The sequence below is a fragment of the Brienomyrus brachyistius genome, chromosome 3, assembly GCF_023856365.1.
Source record: "Brienomyrus brachyistius isolate T26 chromosome 3, BBRACH_0.4, whole genome shotgun sequence".
NCBI lineage: Eukaryota > Metazoa > Chordata > Actinopteri > Osteoglossiformes > Mormyridae > Brienomyrus > Brienomyrus brachyistius.
In genome coordinates, this window is record NC_064535.1 from 36,460,402 (window position 1) to 36,479,300 (window position 18,899).

General features: G+C 47.4%; 2 protein-coding genes across 3 annotated transcripts in view; both read left to right on the forward strand.

Moving 5' to 3' along the window:
• acot18 (acyl-CoA thioesterase 18) lies at window positions 1–5,152 on the forward strand. 2 transcript variants are annotated; one of them, XM_049007333.1, is made up of 11 exons: window positions 1–151; window positions 877–1,085; window positions 1,527–1,626; window positions 1,705–1,895; window positions 1,977–2,140; window positions 2,578–2,697; window positions 2,889–2,971; window positions 3,143–3,236; window positions 3,327–3,407; window positions 3,781–3,916; window positions 4,375–5,152. In XM_049007333.1, exons 1-11 carry the CDS (start codon window positions 108–110, stop codon window positions 4,503–4,505), a joined length of 1,353 nt encoding a protein of 450 aa, XP_048863290.1. In that variant the 5' UTR covers window positions 1–107; the 3' UTR covers window positions 4,506–5,152. The 2 variants fall into 2 exon arrangements, with proteins under 2 accessions (XP_048863290.1, XP_048863291.1); XM_049007334.1 differs by lacking the exon at window positions 1–151 and adding an exon at window positions 512–716.
• The window catches only part of LOC125738422 (laminin subunit beta-1-like), a 24,316-nt gene continuing 10,026 nt past the window's right edge, over window positions 4,610–18,899 (forward strand). Inside the window, 18 exon segments of the mRNA XM_049007336.1 lie at window positions 4,610–4,747; window positions 6,824–7,003; window positions 7,620–7,792; window positions 9,502–9,640; window positions 10,658–10,731; window positions 10,895–11,083; window positions 11,208–11,271; window positions 12,060–12,262; window positions 13,693–13,813; window positions 14,292–14,480; window positions 15,230–15,406; window positions 15,658–15,770; window positions 16,191–16,270; window positions 16,362–16,497; window positions 16,604–16,762; window positions 16,934–17,061; window positions 17,154–17,274; window positions 17,595–17,796. Of these exon segments, the coding sequence (XP_048863293.1) occupies window positions 6,973–7,003; window positions 7,620–7,792; window positions 9,502–9,640; window positions 10,658–10,731; window positions 10,895–11,083; window positions 11,208–11,271; window positions 12,060–12,262; window positions 13,693–13,813; window positions 14,292–14,480; window positions 15,230–15,406; window positions 15,658–15,770; window positions 16,191–16,270; window positions 16,362–16,497; window positions 16,604–16,762; window positions 16,934–17,061; window positions 17,154–17,274; window positions 17,595–17,796 (2,299 nt within the window). The 5' untranslated portion in view covers window positions 4,610–4,747; window positions 6,824–6,972.

Below are 18,899 nucleotides of genomic sequence, written 5' to 3' on the forward strand. Positions count from 1 at the left end.
CGTACACCTACGCTCCGCGCATGCGCCCCTGAAGCGGCCGGGTAGCCGTGCCCGAACTACGTCTTCCGGCAGGTCGGTCGCGGTTGCTGTTTCCCATCGCTGACGGGATGGTGTCCCATTTTGGCGAGGCGAAATCGCACGGTGACGCCCTGTAAGTTCACTGTCGCATGCCCATTGAAGGGGGAAAATGCGTTTACAGTACGAAGCGTGTTTGCATTAAAATTATATTCTAAGGCTGGCTAGTTGTACAAATAAAAGAGAAGTCAATGGTCCAATCCGGTTACTCTTTACCATAGTTGTAGACTGCAGCTACAAGTATTGATTAAGCTTCAGGTAGTAAAATATAGAGTACATATTGTTTCTTTTTTGTATTATAGTATATTTTGGAGGGTGAAGTCTCTGGTAATCTGAGAATACATTGCAGTTTCTTGCCTAAAACGGTCGACTAATTTCAGATAACGAACAGGGAAAGTAGGTGAAATGTCTGCGGAGTATGACGGTTGTCCACGTGACTGAGCCGTTGTTGACTGAGCGCTTGCAGAACAAAGTGCCAGGCCTGCGGGGGATGTTTGCTTGATCAGAGTTTGATCTCTTGGCTGAAGTTCACCTAAAGCAGAAGCTTTTCAGGAAGAGCAATCCCATACCTCACTCTCTCCTTCTTTGTAACGTTGGATGCTTGAAGTCCATGAAAAAGAAAATCCAGCCACTCAAAAATTGTAATTATTCTAAACAGAAACGTTGATCATTTAGGCGCCGGATTACTTAAAGATCGTATGTCTTGCCTACGGTCATCCGCCAATGTTGTTATGGCCATAGCTTTTGACGATAAAGCGTGACTGAGTTTGCATTTACCAACATATGGTTGATGCCTTTTAGGTCAGCAAACCCGATGTTGGGGACTTTCGCGTGCCCGCTGCTCGAGGTTCGCCCATCCAGAGGACTCGTGGATGAGAAGTTTCAAATTACCGTAGTGAATTTACCGCCTGCCCACAAAGTGACCCTGCATTCGCTGCACCAGTCTGAGGATGGCGACTTCTGGGAGGCGTTTGGGTTCTACGTTAGTGACACCGATGGCCGAGTCACGGGTCAGAACTTCTGGCTTAATTTCGATTCACCGTGAACTGTTATCCGCATTTCATCATGTTATAACACCAGAGATATTGGCTGAAAGGTCTTTGACTAAACTGTGCTCACCTCAGAATGTAACACCCGCAGATGTTGACCTTGGGTTGACTGTAATTTGTGCTTAATGGTTGTGGTAACATTCACAAGTGGGACCTTAGAATTTAAACAAAGTAAATTATCTCCCAGAAAAGTAATTTATTAGTGTTATGAACAGTATAACTGTAAACTGTAATTAAATAATTAAATCTAAATTGATCATCAATCTAAATGATTATCAAGGACATTTAAATATTAACTGATCCAGAGTTCCAGTTCAATTTTAGCAGCCACCTCTCGGCAGATGGATTTGTACTGTACTCTGCTTGCCCTTGTTGTGTTTACCATGGTCTCTGTGCTTATAGCTGACCGGGACGAAAGCCTGGGGGGCACGTTTGAGGGGGTCGAACCCATGGGCTTGTTGTGGAGCTTGAGGCCAGTGCCGGGAAGCAGGACGGGACTACGGTTAGTGCCGCCACCTCCAGGGATGCGTGGGGCGAGAGCTTGGGGCCCTATGGCTTAATCGCTGCCCTCCCCCCACAGGTTACGAAAGAAGCATGTGACTTCTCCAGTGGTGGTCCGCATCTCGGTGTACGAAGGCCACGTCAGCCAGAGGTTCGGGGAGCTGGTGGCTTTGGCGTGTGCTGTCGCCGAGCGCTGGTACATGGGCCCCGGTGTTCGTAGGGTGGATGTCAGAGAGGCTGGGGTTACCGGGACCCTCTTCCTGCCTCAAGGTAACTCGGAGCACAGCTGCTCGGCTCATTGGTCGATCTGAAGCTCCAGCTCACATGGGTAAACATGTGCTCCTTCCCCAGGTCCTGGGCCCTTTGCAGGTGTGCTGGACATGTGGGGCGGGGGCGGGGGGCTGGTGGAGTACCGTGCTGCCCTCCTGGCGTCGCACGGATTTGTCACCATGGCACTGGAGTATCTTCCTGCAGACGAGTCCAGAACCGCTGATATCGAGTTGGGCTATTTCGATGTAACTGCCTTCCTCTGCTTCCTCTCCACCCTCCTGTCCATGTCCATGCTGTCAGCTATGCGCCTCTCTGACCAGTAGGGTACAGGGATGTGCTACAGACTCCGAGGGGGAGACATCTGTCTGCTCAGTCCCACATACGCACAGTTACCAGTAGATGTCACTATGGAGTAACGAGCAGGGGAAAAGCACCAGATACACCACTTGGGAACATTCATTTTTGTACCACCAAATTAACTGGTTCACAAAAGATATGAATTAATTATTTTCAGTTCTGAAATTAGAATTCAAGACTTCAAAAAAAGTGAAACACTAAGATGCATCCTTCCCATTATATGCAAATCGCACTAAATGTAAATCCTGAATTTTGTCTCATGAAATCAAATGCATAATTTCTGTTTTATTTGAAAGTTCAGTAATATTAATTTATTCTCTCACAGGCAGCCTTTAAATTAGTGCAAGAGCACCCCCTGGTGGCCAGAAATTGTGTTGCGGTGCTGGGTCTGTCCTTCGGAACTTCTGTGGCCTTATCCATGGCTGCCTACTCTACAGTTGCCAAGGTGAGTCTCACGTGCCACTTTCCGGTCTGCAGCATGAATTTTATGTTACAGAGAGCCTTTGAGGTAATACTGAAGGCAGTGTTGTATAAAGCCCTCTGAAGTTCCTTTAATAAATCTCAAAATGAGGTTGTTTGAATATCAGTGGTCGTCTTTAACCAGTAATAATATTTCTGCAACTTGTGTCGTCCCAGCCCAGATGTTGTGTATGTATCAGCGGGAGCCACGTCCATCCCATAAACAAATCCATTCATTCAGTTTTTCAAGAGATACAGGAGTAAGACTTCTGCTTACTTTGATATTTGCAATCAATTCTGTGTGTCTGAGTAGTTTAAATGCACAATATTTGTTACAGAAAATTTGTGTCTCGTTGATAAATTCATGATATCCCCTGTAGGTCAATGGTACGGATTCCTCTGAGCTTCACCAGATAATACTTTCTTTCCAGAAATTTCCAGAAAACACGTTTAGATGAAAACAGCTATTTGGTCTGGAGGGACGTGATTTTGCCTCTGCCATCTGAGCCTGGCCTGAAAGTAGATGTAAGTGTTTCTCAGGCTTTTCGCCGCAGCTTCGGTATTTTGGTTACCAAAGTGCCGTTTCGTGCCCACATCCTCCTCTCGTTTTTATAGGTCGGGAGGATCAGGTGTCCGTTGCTGCTGATCGTCGGGCAGGATGATCAGAACTGGGCCACGGTGGAGTCGGCAGAGGATGTGAGTCTGGCACCCGCTACTATTTCCAGTTGCAGGCACTGCAAACCTCCGGCGTATCGATGTCCGCGTGTTTGAGTCCTGCGATAGCTTGTGTTGCCCTGTTTTGTGCCCTGGAAGAGGTTCCATGTTCTTATGACCTTGAAACAGACAAGCACTTATGAATGATAGACTGATGATCTAGCACATTTCTGCAATTGTAGATGCTGTTGAAAACACCCAAAACACCTAAATCACAGGATGCACCTAGAAGCTTACAAATCCTTGCTATCTAATCACCTCACTCAAAGGGGGAAATGGATCTAACAGGTGTATATGATTATTTCGCTCTGAGTTTGTTGGAATGAGGGCTGAACCAATGACCTCCTTCCTGTAGATTCAGAAGATGATGGAGGAAGCTGGGAACAGTCACCTCCTTACCATACTGTCGTACCCTGGAGCCGGACATCTCATTGAACCACCCTACAGTCCTCATATCCGTGCCAGTAACTATATTCTACGTAGGGACAAAGGTATTAGTCAAAAGTGTATTTGGTTGGTTACTGTTCAGCTGGGGACTCAATGAATATATCGTTCACTTTTAAAATAAGGAGTGAGCTGTTAGCTTGTGTCCCTGGCTTTGTGCTAGATTGCTTTGCACCATGTTGAGTTATTGAACAGACACCCTAGTAATTCATAGGCTTAACTGTTTTTCCTTTTAACCGTCACTACAGCTTTCCATGTCCTTCCTCACATAACCATAAGATGGCAGCATAGCAAATTGAAGCTGCATAGCTCTGTTGGCCATGTGTTATGGTTCCTGAGATACAGATAGTTGCAAGACTTTGGAAATGATACCGTGCTTTATTGTTACAGAAACTTCATTTATGTCTTATTGTGCACTTGTAACCTTTACATACTTCTATGAGCTTTTCTATACTATTTAACCAATGAATATGTTTAAGTCAAGTGAAGTTTGATCATATTCCAGTCATTATGCTGTGGGGGGGGCAAACCAAGCCACACGCAGACGCCCAGGAAGATTCCTGGAAGGAGATCCTGGAGTTTCTGCAGCTGCACCTCTATCGCGCCCAGGACTCTGCTCCCCTCGCCAGGCTCTGAGCTCACCCCAGCCACAGCGAAAGTCTGGAAACGGACGGTGACACTCTGGTGGACCCATCCACCAAAAAAAGGCTTCAGATCAGGTTATATTGATGGCAGTGTTTTGTAAAATCCTTTCAAGTTGCGTTAATGTCAAAGTGAAGGACTGACAAGCTGATATCTGAATCAGGAACATACTGCAGATCGGTAGTCCCAGCTGCCAGACTGTGCTGTGAAATTCTGGTCCATCAGAGGCTAACGAGGTGAGCCGCTAAAACTCTTAACTTCTCTAAATAAGGTATTATTATGATGTTGTCCGAATTCACCTGCCGGCTCTGTGCCTCTTCATGGAAGACAGTTCCCAGCTCCTGCCTTTTGAAACTGATGGGTGTTACTTAGTAGCGAAAAATGGAGTTACTGCAGCAATTGTCTCATCAATGCAGTAAAACTATTGTATCCAGTATTAGGAAAGTAACACTATTAAACATTTACACATAAAAAATCCTTTGCCTTGTTCCTCTTTTGATTACCTTGTGCTCTGTGCAGTATCCAACATTTCAATGTGTTAAAATTGCAGTAATCATTAGCGTGTCTGTGTATGTGTGTATTAAAGGATTAAAGTGTACAAAATCTGTTATAATTCTAAATTATAAGTACAATTGTGTTTGTCCCAGAGTATCGTTCAGAAATCTGGAAGATTTAACTGTCCGGTAGTGTTATTGAATACGAGAACTGTAAACTCTTTCATGGATAGTGAAATAACTGCCTTTGTGTGATTTAGTTCAAATGTGATTTTTAAATGCTTTTCAGTGACGTAAGCGATTACTACAGACTGGGAACTCTAGTTTTTTGTAGAATGTAGTATATAGGTTTTTTCTATAATAGAAGAATGAATTATCAGCTTTAAACAAAACATCACTTACACTACAAAAGACTGTCACAGTTTGTCTCCGGTGGACCATTAGTGTTAATAGGCTATTTGTTCTACGTTTGATCACTCGGTTGAGTTCATTTAATGTATTTTATCATTGAAAATGGCTAAGGATAGGTGTTTAACTTTTATTCTGTGTTTATCTAAGTAGGTGACTTGGTTTGGGTGTGGTGATGTTGCCAGTGGGTTTGCGGATTTGTAAAGCGGCCGAGCCCCAGGGGGTTGGGGGGAGGGGGGGGGTCTAAGCTGACGACTCCCTGCCATGGTCAAACGACTTGGGCTGATTTCAACATTTCTGCACTGATAGTCTCTGTCTCATGCTATATTTTGCCTGTCACTTCCATACCAGGTAAACATATCTTTTACCAGGGAGCACATGAACCAAATGGTAACCTGAAACTCAGCAGGAACCTGGGAACTAGGCCTAAGTGATTAGGAGCCAGTTATTTCGTATGTATTTCAGAGTTAATTGATATTCCCGTCTATGGAGATATTTTCACAGCCCTGGACTGAGCCTAATCATTTAACAGGAAATCAAATCGTAGGGCTGTATGTGCGCCTGCCGTGACGTAAGTATATCTCTCCTTCGTCTTTCTCGGTATCTCCAGATTAACAGAAATAGGTGTTCGTCACACTGGCCTTTTATTTTACCGTAGGTGTAAATATGAATCTTTTTCCGGCCAAAGGTGTTATTTCTACCTCCTAACCCTATTCATGTACTACCCCCCCCCCCCACAAAAAAGGACCGCTGTCACCTCTGATCGTCCCCAGTTAATCCAGGCTGCGGCTCGAATATCAACGCAGGCCGGATATTTCTCTGTACCGGGGGACAGACCAGTACTTATTAAATCATTAAGGAAACTTTCCAAGTCGGACAACACTGCTATAACTGAGTTACGGTTTGCATTAATATTTTACTGGGAAAAGTGATTTACAGTTCCACGGATCACAGGGTGAAAGGTTATTCGTTCAGAGAGAATGTTTAGAAAGAATTGTTATTGCTGAAGGGTTTTGACAATTTGCTCGCGAATTGGTACCTATCATCCGTGCGTGAATCTGGACTCAAAGTGACGGTCAACTCAAACTAAAAAAAAGAAAGAATCGTATTATTTGCTGTTAACTTTTTTGTGGAATCACAAACTTATTTGTTTTATGAACTGTCGAGCATGGAGAGGACAGTAAAGGATTACAGATTTTTACAGGTAAAACTCAAATTTAATCATAGTATAGGCTGCACTGAACTGTATTAAGCTTTACAGACCAAAAATATCGCAAGGATTTGAAAAGATAGACCTCGAAATGAACCCGGGCTTGCACGCTGCCTTATTATTATAGACTAAGTACCTACAACCAGCTGGTCAATTTTTAAACTGCCCTGGTCTAGTGATTTTTTTCTAAATACCATTAGGTATTATGTGCGCATGCCTTGAGAGGGGAGGGGGGTTCCCTTTCACCGCTCCCACTGGCGGGGTGGGACCAGGCGCCCCCGATGCAGGGACTCAGTCTGAGCCCCAACGAACCACGACTCCGAAGGGCAGCAACTAGCGGAGCAGTAAGATGCTGAAGCTCCACGTCGTAACGCATTTCAGTAAGTAGCTGCATCCATGCCCGGCGAAGCGCTTCTTCCTTGTATGTTATCAGCCATAGATGCACAGTTTATAAATGCAGTGTAATCTGACATAGCAGGCGAATGTTCATGTTTCATACTCCGCTCATCTTCACTCTACTACACGAGTTAAAACTTTGCAAAAACAAATACCATCGCAAATGTACGACTCCTGTGGCTGTTCGCGCACGTGAACATCCCAGAAAACCACGTTTATTTTATGTATTTAATGTTTTTTTTGTGGCAAAAGTTTTCCACGATTGCCCATATCCCCATTGAAAATAGATTAGGAAAGATCTGAGAGGTTAATTAAAATCGTGGAAGTGGTTGGTAATTACGATGCTGCTTGCGTTAAATAAGTAATACATTAAGGAAACATGGGATGTTGTACTGAATTCCGTTAATTTTTATATAGCGCCTTCCACGGCACAGTGTCCCCCAAGGAACTTTAATAAGAGTCTGTAGGTATGAATGAATGAATCAATTAATTAATTGAGAATTTAAGTAGTCGTAAGTATGTCTGCCGGAAGACAGCCTGCGTAAAAATACGGCTGGCATCTCCAAATCTAATGTATACGACCCTTTCCCCACCACCTAGCTGTCTGGGCGTTATCCCTGGCTCAGATACCGGAGTTCAGCGATGTGTGCACCCAGGGCAGCTGCTATCCGGCCACGGGGGACCTGCTGATCGGCAGGGCCCATCAGCTCTCGGCCAGCTCTACATGCGGGCGCTTGCGACCCGAACCCTTCTGCATCGTCAGCCATTTGCAGGTAATGGTAACCGCTAAACGCAGGCTTGGTCGGACGTTTGCCCGGGCTTCAGACGGAGCCACACGGGATAACTGGTACTAATTAGCGGTAATCTAAACCCTGTCGCCTAGATATTTCAGGAATGTCCTCCCGCAGGTCGGCTGGTCACCAGCAATTTTAAAAGGTCTCCGCCTTGATAGACGGTGATAAGTATAGCAAACGTAAATTTAGATTTTCTGTAATTTGTCACTTATTACAAGCACATATGACGAAATCCACATACAGATTTTCGTTTTCCAGTTTCACGTTTTTTCGCCCCAGCAAGTGTTTATTTTTCATGTCATTGTTCATGTTTAAAACGGAGTTAGTTATAAATTAACGATGCAATTGTGTTCGGCTTCCACATCCTGCGGGCTAAACTTCATAATAACTACTGTTAAGATTTACAGCCTAGGATTTGCGTTCGAAGGCCACATACTGAACGACTTTCAAACGTATGTGAGGTTCAGTTAAGATATAATCTTGTTTTTTTTTTTTTAATACACACCTTTGTTCAATTGCTGTGATTTCGGTGTGGGGGTGGACCCACTCTGTTCCCTCTTAGGTGGGGGTTTGGATGGGAATGCACATTCTCCCCCTCCTCCTGGCTGTCTAGACCACTTCCTGGGCAGCTCTGAAAATCCCCCTGACTGAGGACAGAGCTGAAAGCTAACTCACTTGTGATGGATACTGCACTTTTTCTAACTGTGCTTTGTGTATGGAGAAAGGTTTCGTGCTCTCAGCATGTCCGGTATGTGTAAGCTTGAAGCCCAAATGAACTTAGTAATATTAGTCTAGTTTATTTAGGTGTTGGACCACCCATGTGACTTTCTGTATGGTCCAGACCCACCCCATCTGTGTACTTTGACATGTAATGAGAAGCAGAAAGGACCGGGGGAGGGAGGGGGGGGTACATACTTGTTCCTTTAGCAAACAGAGTTCTCCGTGTTTTTGTGGGTCCGCTAGGAAAGCGATCATGGATTTTTCTCCTTATTAATTATTAAATGATAGAAATTTAAAAATTAAAATTTCCAATAAATTGGAGTTTTTTAATTATGTGATCAAGTGGCCGAAAAGACTGGGAAAGTTACAATAATTCGAAGGCCCCCCGAGTGACAGGGGCTCTTAAAATAACTGGATTAGGGGGTCAATATAATATGCTGTCATGGCGCCCAACATCTCTAGCGGCAGCCCTGCACCTGATGTTCATTTAGCTAAATCTGGTGTCACTTCTGGCCTGAACCCTGTTAATGTACCACTCAGGCAGTGAGACAGCTGTTAACACCAAGTGGGAGGGAGTGCCCCCCCCCCCCCCCCGGATTGCTGTGGGCTGCTTTGTAAGGCACGTGGGAGGGGGTGACATTAAACAGGATGACCGTTTAAAGTAAACACCTTCATGGGGTGGTAACACTTCAGAAGAAATGAGCTTGGCCTGTAATGTTTACAGTTTAAATAAAAAAGGACAGCCGCCTTCTAATAAATGTCTGCCGAGGGGCTCAGATGGCCGTGGAAGGCCTGGCGAGGGGCTCAGATGGCCGTGGAAGGCCTGCCGAGGGGCTCAGATGGCCGTGGAAGGCCTTTCATGTCGCCGGTGTTGTAGACAGTGTTGGGGTCCAATGGCCATGTGCTATGGTGTCTTTTGCTGTATCTGAATGCCATTATCATGCCTCCTCTCACTCTGCCTCCCACAGGAGGAGAAGAAGTGCTTTGTGTGCGACTCGAGGGAGCTCTACGACGAGAAGGCCAACCACACCACCAGCCACAGTGTGGAGAACGTGGTGACAACCTTTGCGCCGAACCGCCTGAAGACATGGTGGCAGTCGGAAAACGGTACTGCCTGGGGGGGGGGGGGTCGATTCTCACGGTGAATGAGGAGGTGATTCTCTAAAGAGCGAAGTCAACCTTTTAATCAGGGCCTTGGGGGTGGAGAGAGGTGGACTTCAAAGTCATGGCTCACTGATTACATCTACCTTTCTTCTTTGGGTTGAGAAGGTGGACCTCTGTTAATGGTTGTCCAGTCATGTCTTACGGAACAGTGGCGTTTCCTTCACCTTCTCATTTGAACAGAAAAGTCATGGGTCCGATGGCCATCTTAGTCTGGGAAAAATGTCGGACATGACTACAGTAACGGTGCAGCATGGCGTGGGAGATGAGATAAAAGCCCAGATGTTTCCAGAGAGTGGGATGGTTTGTGTAGAAGACCGTTGATAAAACAACAAAAAGCCAAGTACAGCTGAAATTCCTCAACTCCCTCAAACAGAGTGACTTTCCTCTACCAGCTATTATCAAAATCATTAGTTACGAAAGAGAACGAGGCTGCAAGATTGTATGGATTCCTCACCTTGTTTCCATTCTTTCCATTGTTTTGTCTTGCTTAATGGAGAGAGTGTACGAGTGTTTGATGTCGCCTGATGCAACTACACAGCTGTGGAATTGACAAAATAACTAATCTTTTATTTCTTTAGGGATTCAAGGAAAGACAAACATTCCTATTGTATATTGTATGGCAGTAGCCTTGGGGCTTTCATGGCCATATCTTTTAGAAGCATCTATGAACATCTGTTTTGTGGTAGATGGTTTCAAATCTCCAGCCCTTTCATGAAAAGCAAACCTATACTGAACATGGTACAGAACAGCTAATTTCCACATCTTTTTTTCTTCTGAGATTTCCAGGTTGTGAGTTAGTTGGCAGATGTGGTAGATCATAGACATTTGCCTGTAGTCGTTGCAGAGAGGGTTCAGTTTCAGGAGAAGCAGAGAGCTGCAGCCCACAGAGGTGGCAGATCCTTTCTGCTCTTTGGGGAAAGTGGCCTCATTCACATGTTTGCTCCTGGCCGGTTTCTTCAGGCTTGGAGAACGTGACCATCCAGCTGGATCTGGAGGCTGAGTTCCACTTCACCCACCTGATCATGACCTTCAAGGTAATCGTGGTGGCGACTGAGATCACGTCCCATTAACTGACGTTCAGTTGAATGTTTCCTTATATCTAAGTGTTTACTTGGTAAAATTGTTTAAAAGCTGCTCATCTAAACATACCTGATCTAGAAGTAGTGCAAGTTGTAAGTGATGGCCTTCCTGTGACAGACCTTCCGGCCTGCTGCCATGGTCATCGAGCGCTCAGCGGACTTTGGGCAAACCTGGCAAGTGTATCGCTACTTTGCTTACGACTGCGAGGCCTCCTTTTCGGACGTATCCCAGGGGCCCATGAAGAAAGTCGATGACGTCATCTGTGACTCGCGGTATTCCGATATCGAGCCCTCAACAGAGGGAGAGGTACAGTGCTCGCCTGCGATAAGTTATGTTCTAAGTACGGTCATAGTCTAACATCCTGACCTAGACCCTCAACAGCAGAATCTCTTAAACTTTCTCCTCATTTTTTCTCCTCCTTACACTTTAGGTCATATTTCGTGTTTTGGACCCTGCCTTTAGGATTGAAGACCCCTACAGCCCCAGAATCCAAAGTAAGTGAACCTGTGAAGTGTTCGGAGCTGCTTGCTTGTGGTTTTTGGATTCTTACTGCTACAGCCGGGTTATCGTCATGAATAAAAACGGGAACCGCAAGAAAATGTTTTCCTAAACTAATAGGATATGAAAATAAAATGTAAAACTGTAAATATTGCTAAACTAACATAAACATGATATACTTTGTTATTGTTATTTATTACTATTTTGCTAAAGTAGTGTTTTTCTTTACCATTTATAATAGCTGGAATATGTTTTGCTCATTTTGAGGACATAATGAGCGCTGTGTCTTCAGTAGGACTAAACTTTAAAATAAAAATGAATAAAACCACACTGAAAGGCAAGTAAAAGTAAACTGGATTTCAAATGAAAATCGAACTGTAATCACGCTGCAGGTCAGTAAATAAACTTGTGAACCTGCAATTTCGGCATGTTTCTCGTAACACACATACAAACTGACTTCTCTACCATTCTGTGACAGAATAGAATAGCTTTGTAGAATAGCACAGGTACAACGAGATTTTATTTGCAGCTTCCGTACTCGATGCTATTTCTGATATTAGAATTAACTAAAAGTATAGCTCAAAGACAAAAATTGCAGCAAGTAATAAATAATCAATAAGTAGCATCGGAACCAGCGCAAAACAAAAAATGTAGACAAGCAGCACTAGCAAACGGTACGGACTGTGTAAAGTGTGCAAGTATCACACTATAAAAAAACGGAATGTAAAAACCCAATGTGGTGAATCAGTGTATTCATAAGTTCTCCCGACACTCTCGTGCACAGACTTGCTGAAGATCACCAACCTGCGGGTGAAGTTCACCAAGCTGCACACACTGGGCGATAACCTGCTGGACTCGCGGATGGAGATTAAGGAGAAGTACTACTACGCCGTGTACGACATGGTGGTGCGCGGCAACTGCTTCTGCTACGGACACGCCTCTGAGTGCGCCCCCGTCAACGGGGGAGGGGATCTCGTGGAGGGCATGGTGAGTCACGCCCGAAAGCCGTGACGGCCGTAAGCTGTCAGATGTGGATGTTCGCTCTCGGATGGAAAACAAAAGCCTGCATTCAGCTGTGCCTACAGCTGGAGATTCACACGAGTGGATAGAACCGTCGGGTGGTCTGTGTATATTAGTGTGAAGAGCAGAGGTGGGTAGCTTAGCTCCAGAGAGTGAAAAGTCCAGACCAAGATTTTGTTTCAACCAAGCAGTTGAGTATAAAGAGCCACAGGCACAGAGTACTCAACTGGTTAGTTCAAACAAAATCTTGGTCTAGACTTCTAACACTCTGGGCCTGAACTATCCATGTCTGTTGAATAGTCTGTTCTTTAATGTGAGCCTGTGGATGACTATAGATGTGGAACACACCCCTGTTTAGTCTGTGCCGCATCTTGTTTACTGTCTAAAGCAAAGAGCATTCCCTGCTGTTTCTCCGTACTGCTGCTCGTAGCTGAAGGTGGAGACTGTGTTTAGATGATGATTGTACTGATATTTGTGAGGGGAGTAGCAGATTTTCAGACACTCAGACATGTATTTGCCTGAGAGAGGTCTCTGTAACATGAGCCATTTGTCTGCTGAAGTAGCACAGAGGAAACACAAAAATCAGAATGTCTGCTCTGTTGAAGAGCTGACGATTTGTCAGCCAATCTATCAGTTTTAAAGAGTTCTAATTTCAGCCTTGATTTGCTGTTGATTAGTCCCAGTTAAAATATAGAGCAAATTTCCCCAATCAGGTCCCCAGTCTGGCTCCTGGTCGTGGCCCAGTCAGGTCCCCGATCAGGGCCGGCGTGTCCCCAATCAGGTCCCCAGTCTGGCTCCTGGTCGTGGCCCAGTCAGGTCCCCAATCAGGTCCCCAGTCTGGCTCCTGGTCGTGGCCCAGTCAGGTCCCCGATCAGGGCCGGCGTGTCCCCAATCAGGTCCCCAGTCAGGCTCCTGGTCGTGGCCCAGTCAGGTCCCCGATCAGGGCCTGCGTGTCCCCAATCAGGCTTCTGGTCGTGTCCCCTATCAGGTCCCCAGTCAGGCTTCTGGTCGTGGCCCAGTCAGGTCCCCAATCAGGCTTCTGGTCGTGTCCCCAATCAGGTCCCCAGTCAGGCTCCTGGTCGTGTCCCCAATCAGGTCCCCAGTCAGGCTCCTGGTCGTGTCCCCTATCAGGTCCCCAGTCAGGCTCCTGGTCGTGTCCCCTATCAGGTCCCCAGTCAGGCTCCTGGTCGTGTCCCCAATCAGGTCCCCAGTCAGGCTCCTGGTCGTGTCCCCAATCAGGTCCCCAGTCAGGCTCCTGGTCGTGTCCCCAATCAGGTCCCCAGTCAGGCTCCTGGTCGTGTCCCCAATCAGGTCCCTAGTCAGGCTCCTGGTCGTGTCCCCCATCAGGCCTGCCTTGCCAGTCACTGCGTCTCTCTCTGCCCCTTGTTCACCCACAGGTTCATGGGCACTGCATGTGCAACCACAACACCATGGGCCTGAACTGTGAGCGCTGCCAGGATTTCTACCATGACCTGCCCTGGAGGCCGGCTGAGGGGAGCAACACCCACGCATGCAAGAGTGCGTCTTATGCGAAGCACGTAGCTTACAGAGAGGAATTTGGGGCCATTACTTATGAGTCAAATATGTGGCTTGCTAGTGAACTTCCTTGTGTGTGTGTGTGTGTGTGTGTGTGTGTGTGTGTGTGTGTGTGTGTGTGTGTGTGTGTGTGTGTGTGTGTGTGTGTGTGTGTGTGTGTGTGTTGCATGGATCACATTTGGGGACCGAAATGTCCCCAAATTGTGGTAAAACCGGAAATTTCCTTCCTTTTGGGGACACTTCTTCAGGTCCCTATTTGGATAACCTCAGTTTTATAAAAAAAATCTGTGAATGCAATTAAAAAAGTGAAAATGCTAAAAGTATTTTGCTTGGTTAGGGTTAGGGCTGGGTGGGGGTTAGGGTTAGGGTTGTCATTACTGGGATTGGGGTTATGCCCATAGAATGGAGAGTCCTCAAAAGATATAGATACTTAATCTGTATGTGTGTGTCTCTCCCCTAGAGTGCAACTGTAACCAGCACTCAGGCTCCTGCCATTTCGACATGGCCCTCTACCTGTCCACCGGCAACGTCAGCGGCGGCGTATGTGACAACTGCCAGCACAACACAATAGGCTATAACTGCGAGCAGTGCAAGCCGTTCTATTACCAGCACCCAGAGCGGGACATCCGGGACCCCCATGTCTGCGAGCGTATGTAGCCCCGCCTCCCACCTGCTGTGCCAGCCAGGCCCTACCCTCTCTCCTGACAGGTCCCGCCTCCCTTGTTGTCCTGGCCTAGCCTCATCCCTCGCTGTTCTGGTCTGGTCCCGCCTTTTCGTCCCTGCTAGGTTCCATTTCCCTCAGTCTCGGCCTGGCCCCGCCTTCTTGCCCCTGCCTGGCCCTGCCCCTTCACTGTCCTGGCTTGGCTCCGCCCTCTCGCCCCTACCTCACTGTGTGGGTCTCCTTTGATGCCGTCTATCAGATGGGAACACCTGGCCTTTTAAGTGCTACCTGTCAGCGCCGATCCCTCCTGTCTCCGGACTGTCGCCTTTTATGTAGGAGATCTTTGGTGTTACTCACGCCTGGAGTTCCTCGTTCTCTCCGATGCGCCTGCCTGCCTTTTGGTCTCCTTCATTCCAGCTCTGTTTGTTCCTTTCTCTTTTGTTCTCGTTTTGTTTATTCCCCCCCCCCCCCCCCAATTCAGTTCCCCCGCCTTGTTTGTGTGTAAATTTGTTCTGCGTGGGTTAGATGCAAGGTTTAGCTTTTTTTTTTTTTTTTTTTTTTTTAAATAAAAATTTGTAATTGGAGCACTCAATTGATTCAGATGTTGGAGAGAATTAATCACAACATTTTACATTTGAAAAATCATATCGGTTATATTTGGAAGGTAGTGCCGAACGTGTGCATTGTGCAGGCCTGAACTTTATCCCTGCATTTACAAATGTCACCCGTTCCCCCAGCCTGTGACTGTGACCCCGTGGGCTCCCTTGATGGAGGCGTCTGTGACCGGATGACGGACATCCAGGCCGGCCTGATAGCTGGGCAGTGCCGCTGTAAGCCTAATGTGGAGGGCGAGCGCTGTGACCGCTGCAAGTCCAGCCACTATGGGCTGAGCGAGGACCCGCTGGGCTGTCTCTGTGAGTGCCTGTCTGCCCTTGCTCTGCCGCCCCCTAACCCACTATGAATCAAGCCAGCTGTAAATGCATACGTGAGGGAATGCCATGCTGAAATTGTCCAATTTGGTGGTTAAAGGGTCCCCTTTGACCTGAACTCCTTGAAAATTAAAAGTTCTGATCCTTACCTACCGTGTTATTACACGCTGTCGTTGCACGTTCGTGAATTTGTAGCTTATCCCTAACCTGTCATTTGTGGTGCTTTTTTTTCCCAGCTTGCACCTGTAACCCTCTGGGAACCGCTCCGGTGGGGAGTGTCTGTGACATGGATACAGGAGACTGTTACTGCAAGCGTCTGGCGACGGGCAGGAACTGTGACCAGTGTTTGGTAGGTGTCTGGCCTGCTCACGAGTCCCAGAGGTAGTCATGTCTTTCTGCAGAAAGCAGATGTTATTCAGACATGCAAGGTTACCGGTAATGTGTGTGTGTGTGTGTGTGTGTGTGTGTGTGTGTGTGTGTGTGTGTGTGTTGCAATTCTTGCAACACGTTTGGGAGAACTTTTTCAAAATACATACCACAAAAGGTTTTTTTTTGTTATCAGTTTTGAAGTTTGCTGTGTCAAAGTTAAATAACTGCATAAAATCAGCGAGTGGAAAATTTCCATGCAGATGGAAATGTGAGCATGTGGGGGGCAGGTGGGCTTGTGGGTTTTTTTCCCTGCATGTTTTGAATGCATTAATGCTGTCTCAGGGGGCACCGTGAACGAGATGTTTACGATACACCCTTAACAAGCCATGTCACCCTTCAGCCACAGCACTGGGGCTTGAGCAATGACGTGGAAGGGTGCCGTCCATGTGAATGCGACCAGGGAGGGGCCGTCAACAACGAGTAAGGTCAAAGGTCATCCCATTGGGTGGGTGGGGCACAAACCACTGACCGTTCCTCCCTCACCACTGGGCCCTCTGTCTGTCCTCCACAGCTGCTCCGCCGAGACCGGCCAGTGTCAGTGTCGCGATCACATGTTTGGGCGTCAGTGTAACCAGGTGGAATCCGGATTCTACTTTATCGCTCTGGACCACTACACCTACGAGGCGGAGGATGCCAAGTTTGGCCCGGTACGGTTGCGGTGGAGGTGTTTTGGTCCAGCACGTTGGACCCAGTTCATCCTGACAACCCTTAATTGGATTCTACCTCACAGTCATTTGTTTCGTGTGTCTTTAGGGAGTCACTGTGGTCCAGCGACCGCACCCCCACGACCGCACTCCCACCTGGACAGGCGTTGGCTTTGTCAACGTCCCTGAGGGTGCCTACCTAGAATTCACCGTCGACAACATCCCCTACTCCATGGAGTATGACATCCTGATTCGCTATGAACCCCAGGTGAAGAGTCTCGGGCCCCAGGAAGATCACTGCATTAGCACTGCCTGTGCTACAGAACAGGACCCCAGAGCTGGGAGGGAACAAAAACCTGTACCGGCTGCGGGTCTTCAAGAACCGGCATGGAAAACACTGACATAGTCTTAATTGCCTGATATTTCCCGGGTTCTGTAGTTACCTGACCAATGGGAGGAGGTGGTGATGACCGTCATCAGACCGGGGGAGATCTCTGTAGGCAGCCGCTGCATCAACACTGTGCCGGAAGATGATAACCAGATGGTACCCCTCCCCCCTGGCTCCAGGTACACCCCCCGCCCCCGTCCGGCTTCGTTTTGAGCGTCTCTCGCTCTGCTGGTCTTGGTGTCATGTGACACTTTGGTGTTCCGCTGTTCAGGTACGTCGTCCTGCCCAGACCTGTGTGCTTCGAAAAGGGCTTGAGCTACACTGTCCGGCTGAGTCTGTCCCTCTACTCGGCTCTGAGTGACATCCAGTCCCCCTACACTCTCATTGACTCGGTGAGTCCATCCAAGCAGTTAGCCAGGCTTGTCATGTGTGCTGATTTGATGGGCCTTAATTCTTTAGCTGAAATGTACTGGCGTAAATTGTCACCATGGTTAAAATGAGAAATTAGCATGAGCAATTAGGAATTAGTATGATGGATTAGCAATTAGCATGAGCAGTTAGGATTTGAGTGATTAGCAGTTAGCATGAATGATTTAGCAATCAGTGTGAACGATTAGCAATTAGTGTGAACGATTAGCAATTAGCATCCTTGCAGTTAATCTAATAGTTACCATATGTACTGAGACTGACCGAATATTACTCTCGTTTCCAGATTGTCCTCATGCCGCACTGCAAGAACCTGGAGATCTTCACTGGCGCGGAGGGCGGGGACGTGGTGACCAACAGCGCCTGGGACACCTTCCAGCGCTACCGCTGCCTGGAGAACAGCCAGAGCGTGGTGAAGACGCCCATGACGGACATCTGCAAGAACTTCATCTTCAGCGTGTCGGCACTTCTGAACCAGGGAGCCAAGCGTAAGCGTCCTCCGATCTCCTCACCGTCCACAGCATCTCCGGCCTGAATATTCCTTGCAAAGTGCCAGTTATCAGCCTAACTTTGATTGATACCATGACTGACACTTGACAGATGATCCTGGAATTTACATATTGAGCAAATTGCTCAATGTAGACATCCCTCCCCCAACCCTGGGATTTGAACCCATGACTTTCTGGTCACAGGAGTAGGGTCCTAACCCACTGAACCACACACTGCGCTCATACCCTCATACACTCTGCTCCCACGTTCCCTGCATGTCTCCACCTGCACCTGGGCCCCAGATGTCATTAGACAGCTTTCTCTCGTCGTCTGACAGCCCATCAGGGGAAGTTCCGATCTCACCCCGGTGACAAACCATGGGGCAGCCGAATCCTGTCTGATCAGGTCCCGGGAACCGCAGAGCCGGCCGGGGTGCAGATGCACTCAGCGTGAGGTCATTCTTTTACCAGTCAGATGGAATTATAAGCTGACATGTATGGTGTGTTTTTAAACAGCCGGGGCCTTTGTTGAATTCCGCACTCTGGGGAGGTGCAGGGACCTCATTCGGCTCCCTTGTGTGGTTGGGCTCAGGGCTTTTAACATTCTTGCGGAGACGTCGGCTTCCTCTCACTGGGGCTTTTAGCTGGCAGCCCAGGGCGCTCCACAGAGTCCTCAGATGTCTGCATTTGTTTTCATGATAAACACACAGACATCTGATGCCCCCTTCATGTCTCTGGAGTCACAGAGATCCCTGTGGACCTGTCCAGACCCGTACTCCTCCAAGGGCTGGTGTTCTCTGTCCATGTCACTCGCTGAAATGGCTCCCAGTGGAGCGTGACCAAACTGTGGCCCCTGGGGTGACGAAAGGGGCCCCCATTGTCACCCTGTCTTTGGGATTAATGGAGCTGGAACTCCAGCTGAGGTGTTAACTGCAGCCTCCAGGGCTGCTTGGGGGAGGGGGGGCAGGCACCCAACGGCAGGCTGTTCCTGAGAGGGTTTGTGTTGATCTCTGAAGCTCGCACAAAGCAGCAAAAGGCTGTGGTGTGTTTTCTTGTGTTCTGAGGGGGTCCTCTTCTTACAAAAATGCTGATTAGCCGTCTTT

What these genes read in the sequence shown, in the direction of transcription:
- acot18 (XM_049007333.1), top strand. Translation starts at nt 108, where the DNA reads ATGGTGTCCCATTTTGGCGAGGCGAAATCGCACGGTGACGCCCT. An exon ending in TCGAGTTGGGCTATTTCGAT is followed by an intron (nt 2,141 to 2,577) that starts GTAACTGCCTTC and finishes ATTCTCTCACAG; the next exon opens with GCAGCCTTTAAATTAGTGCA. An exon ending in CCTACTCTACAGTTGCCAAG is followed by an intron (nt 2,698 to 2,888) that starts GTGAGTCTCACG and finishes GTGTCGTCCCAG; the next exon opens with CCCAGATGTTGTGTATGTAT.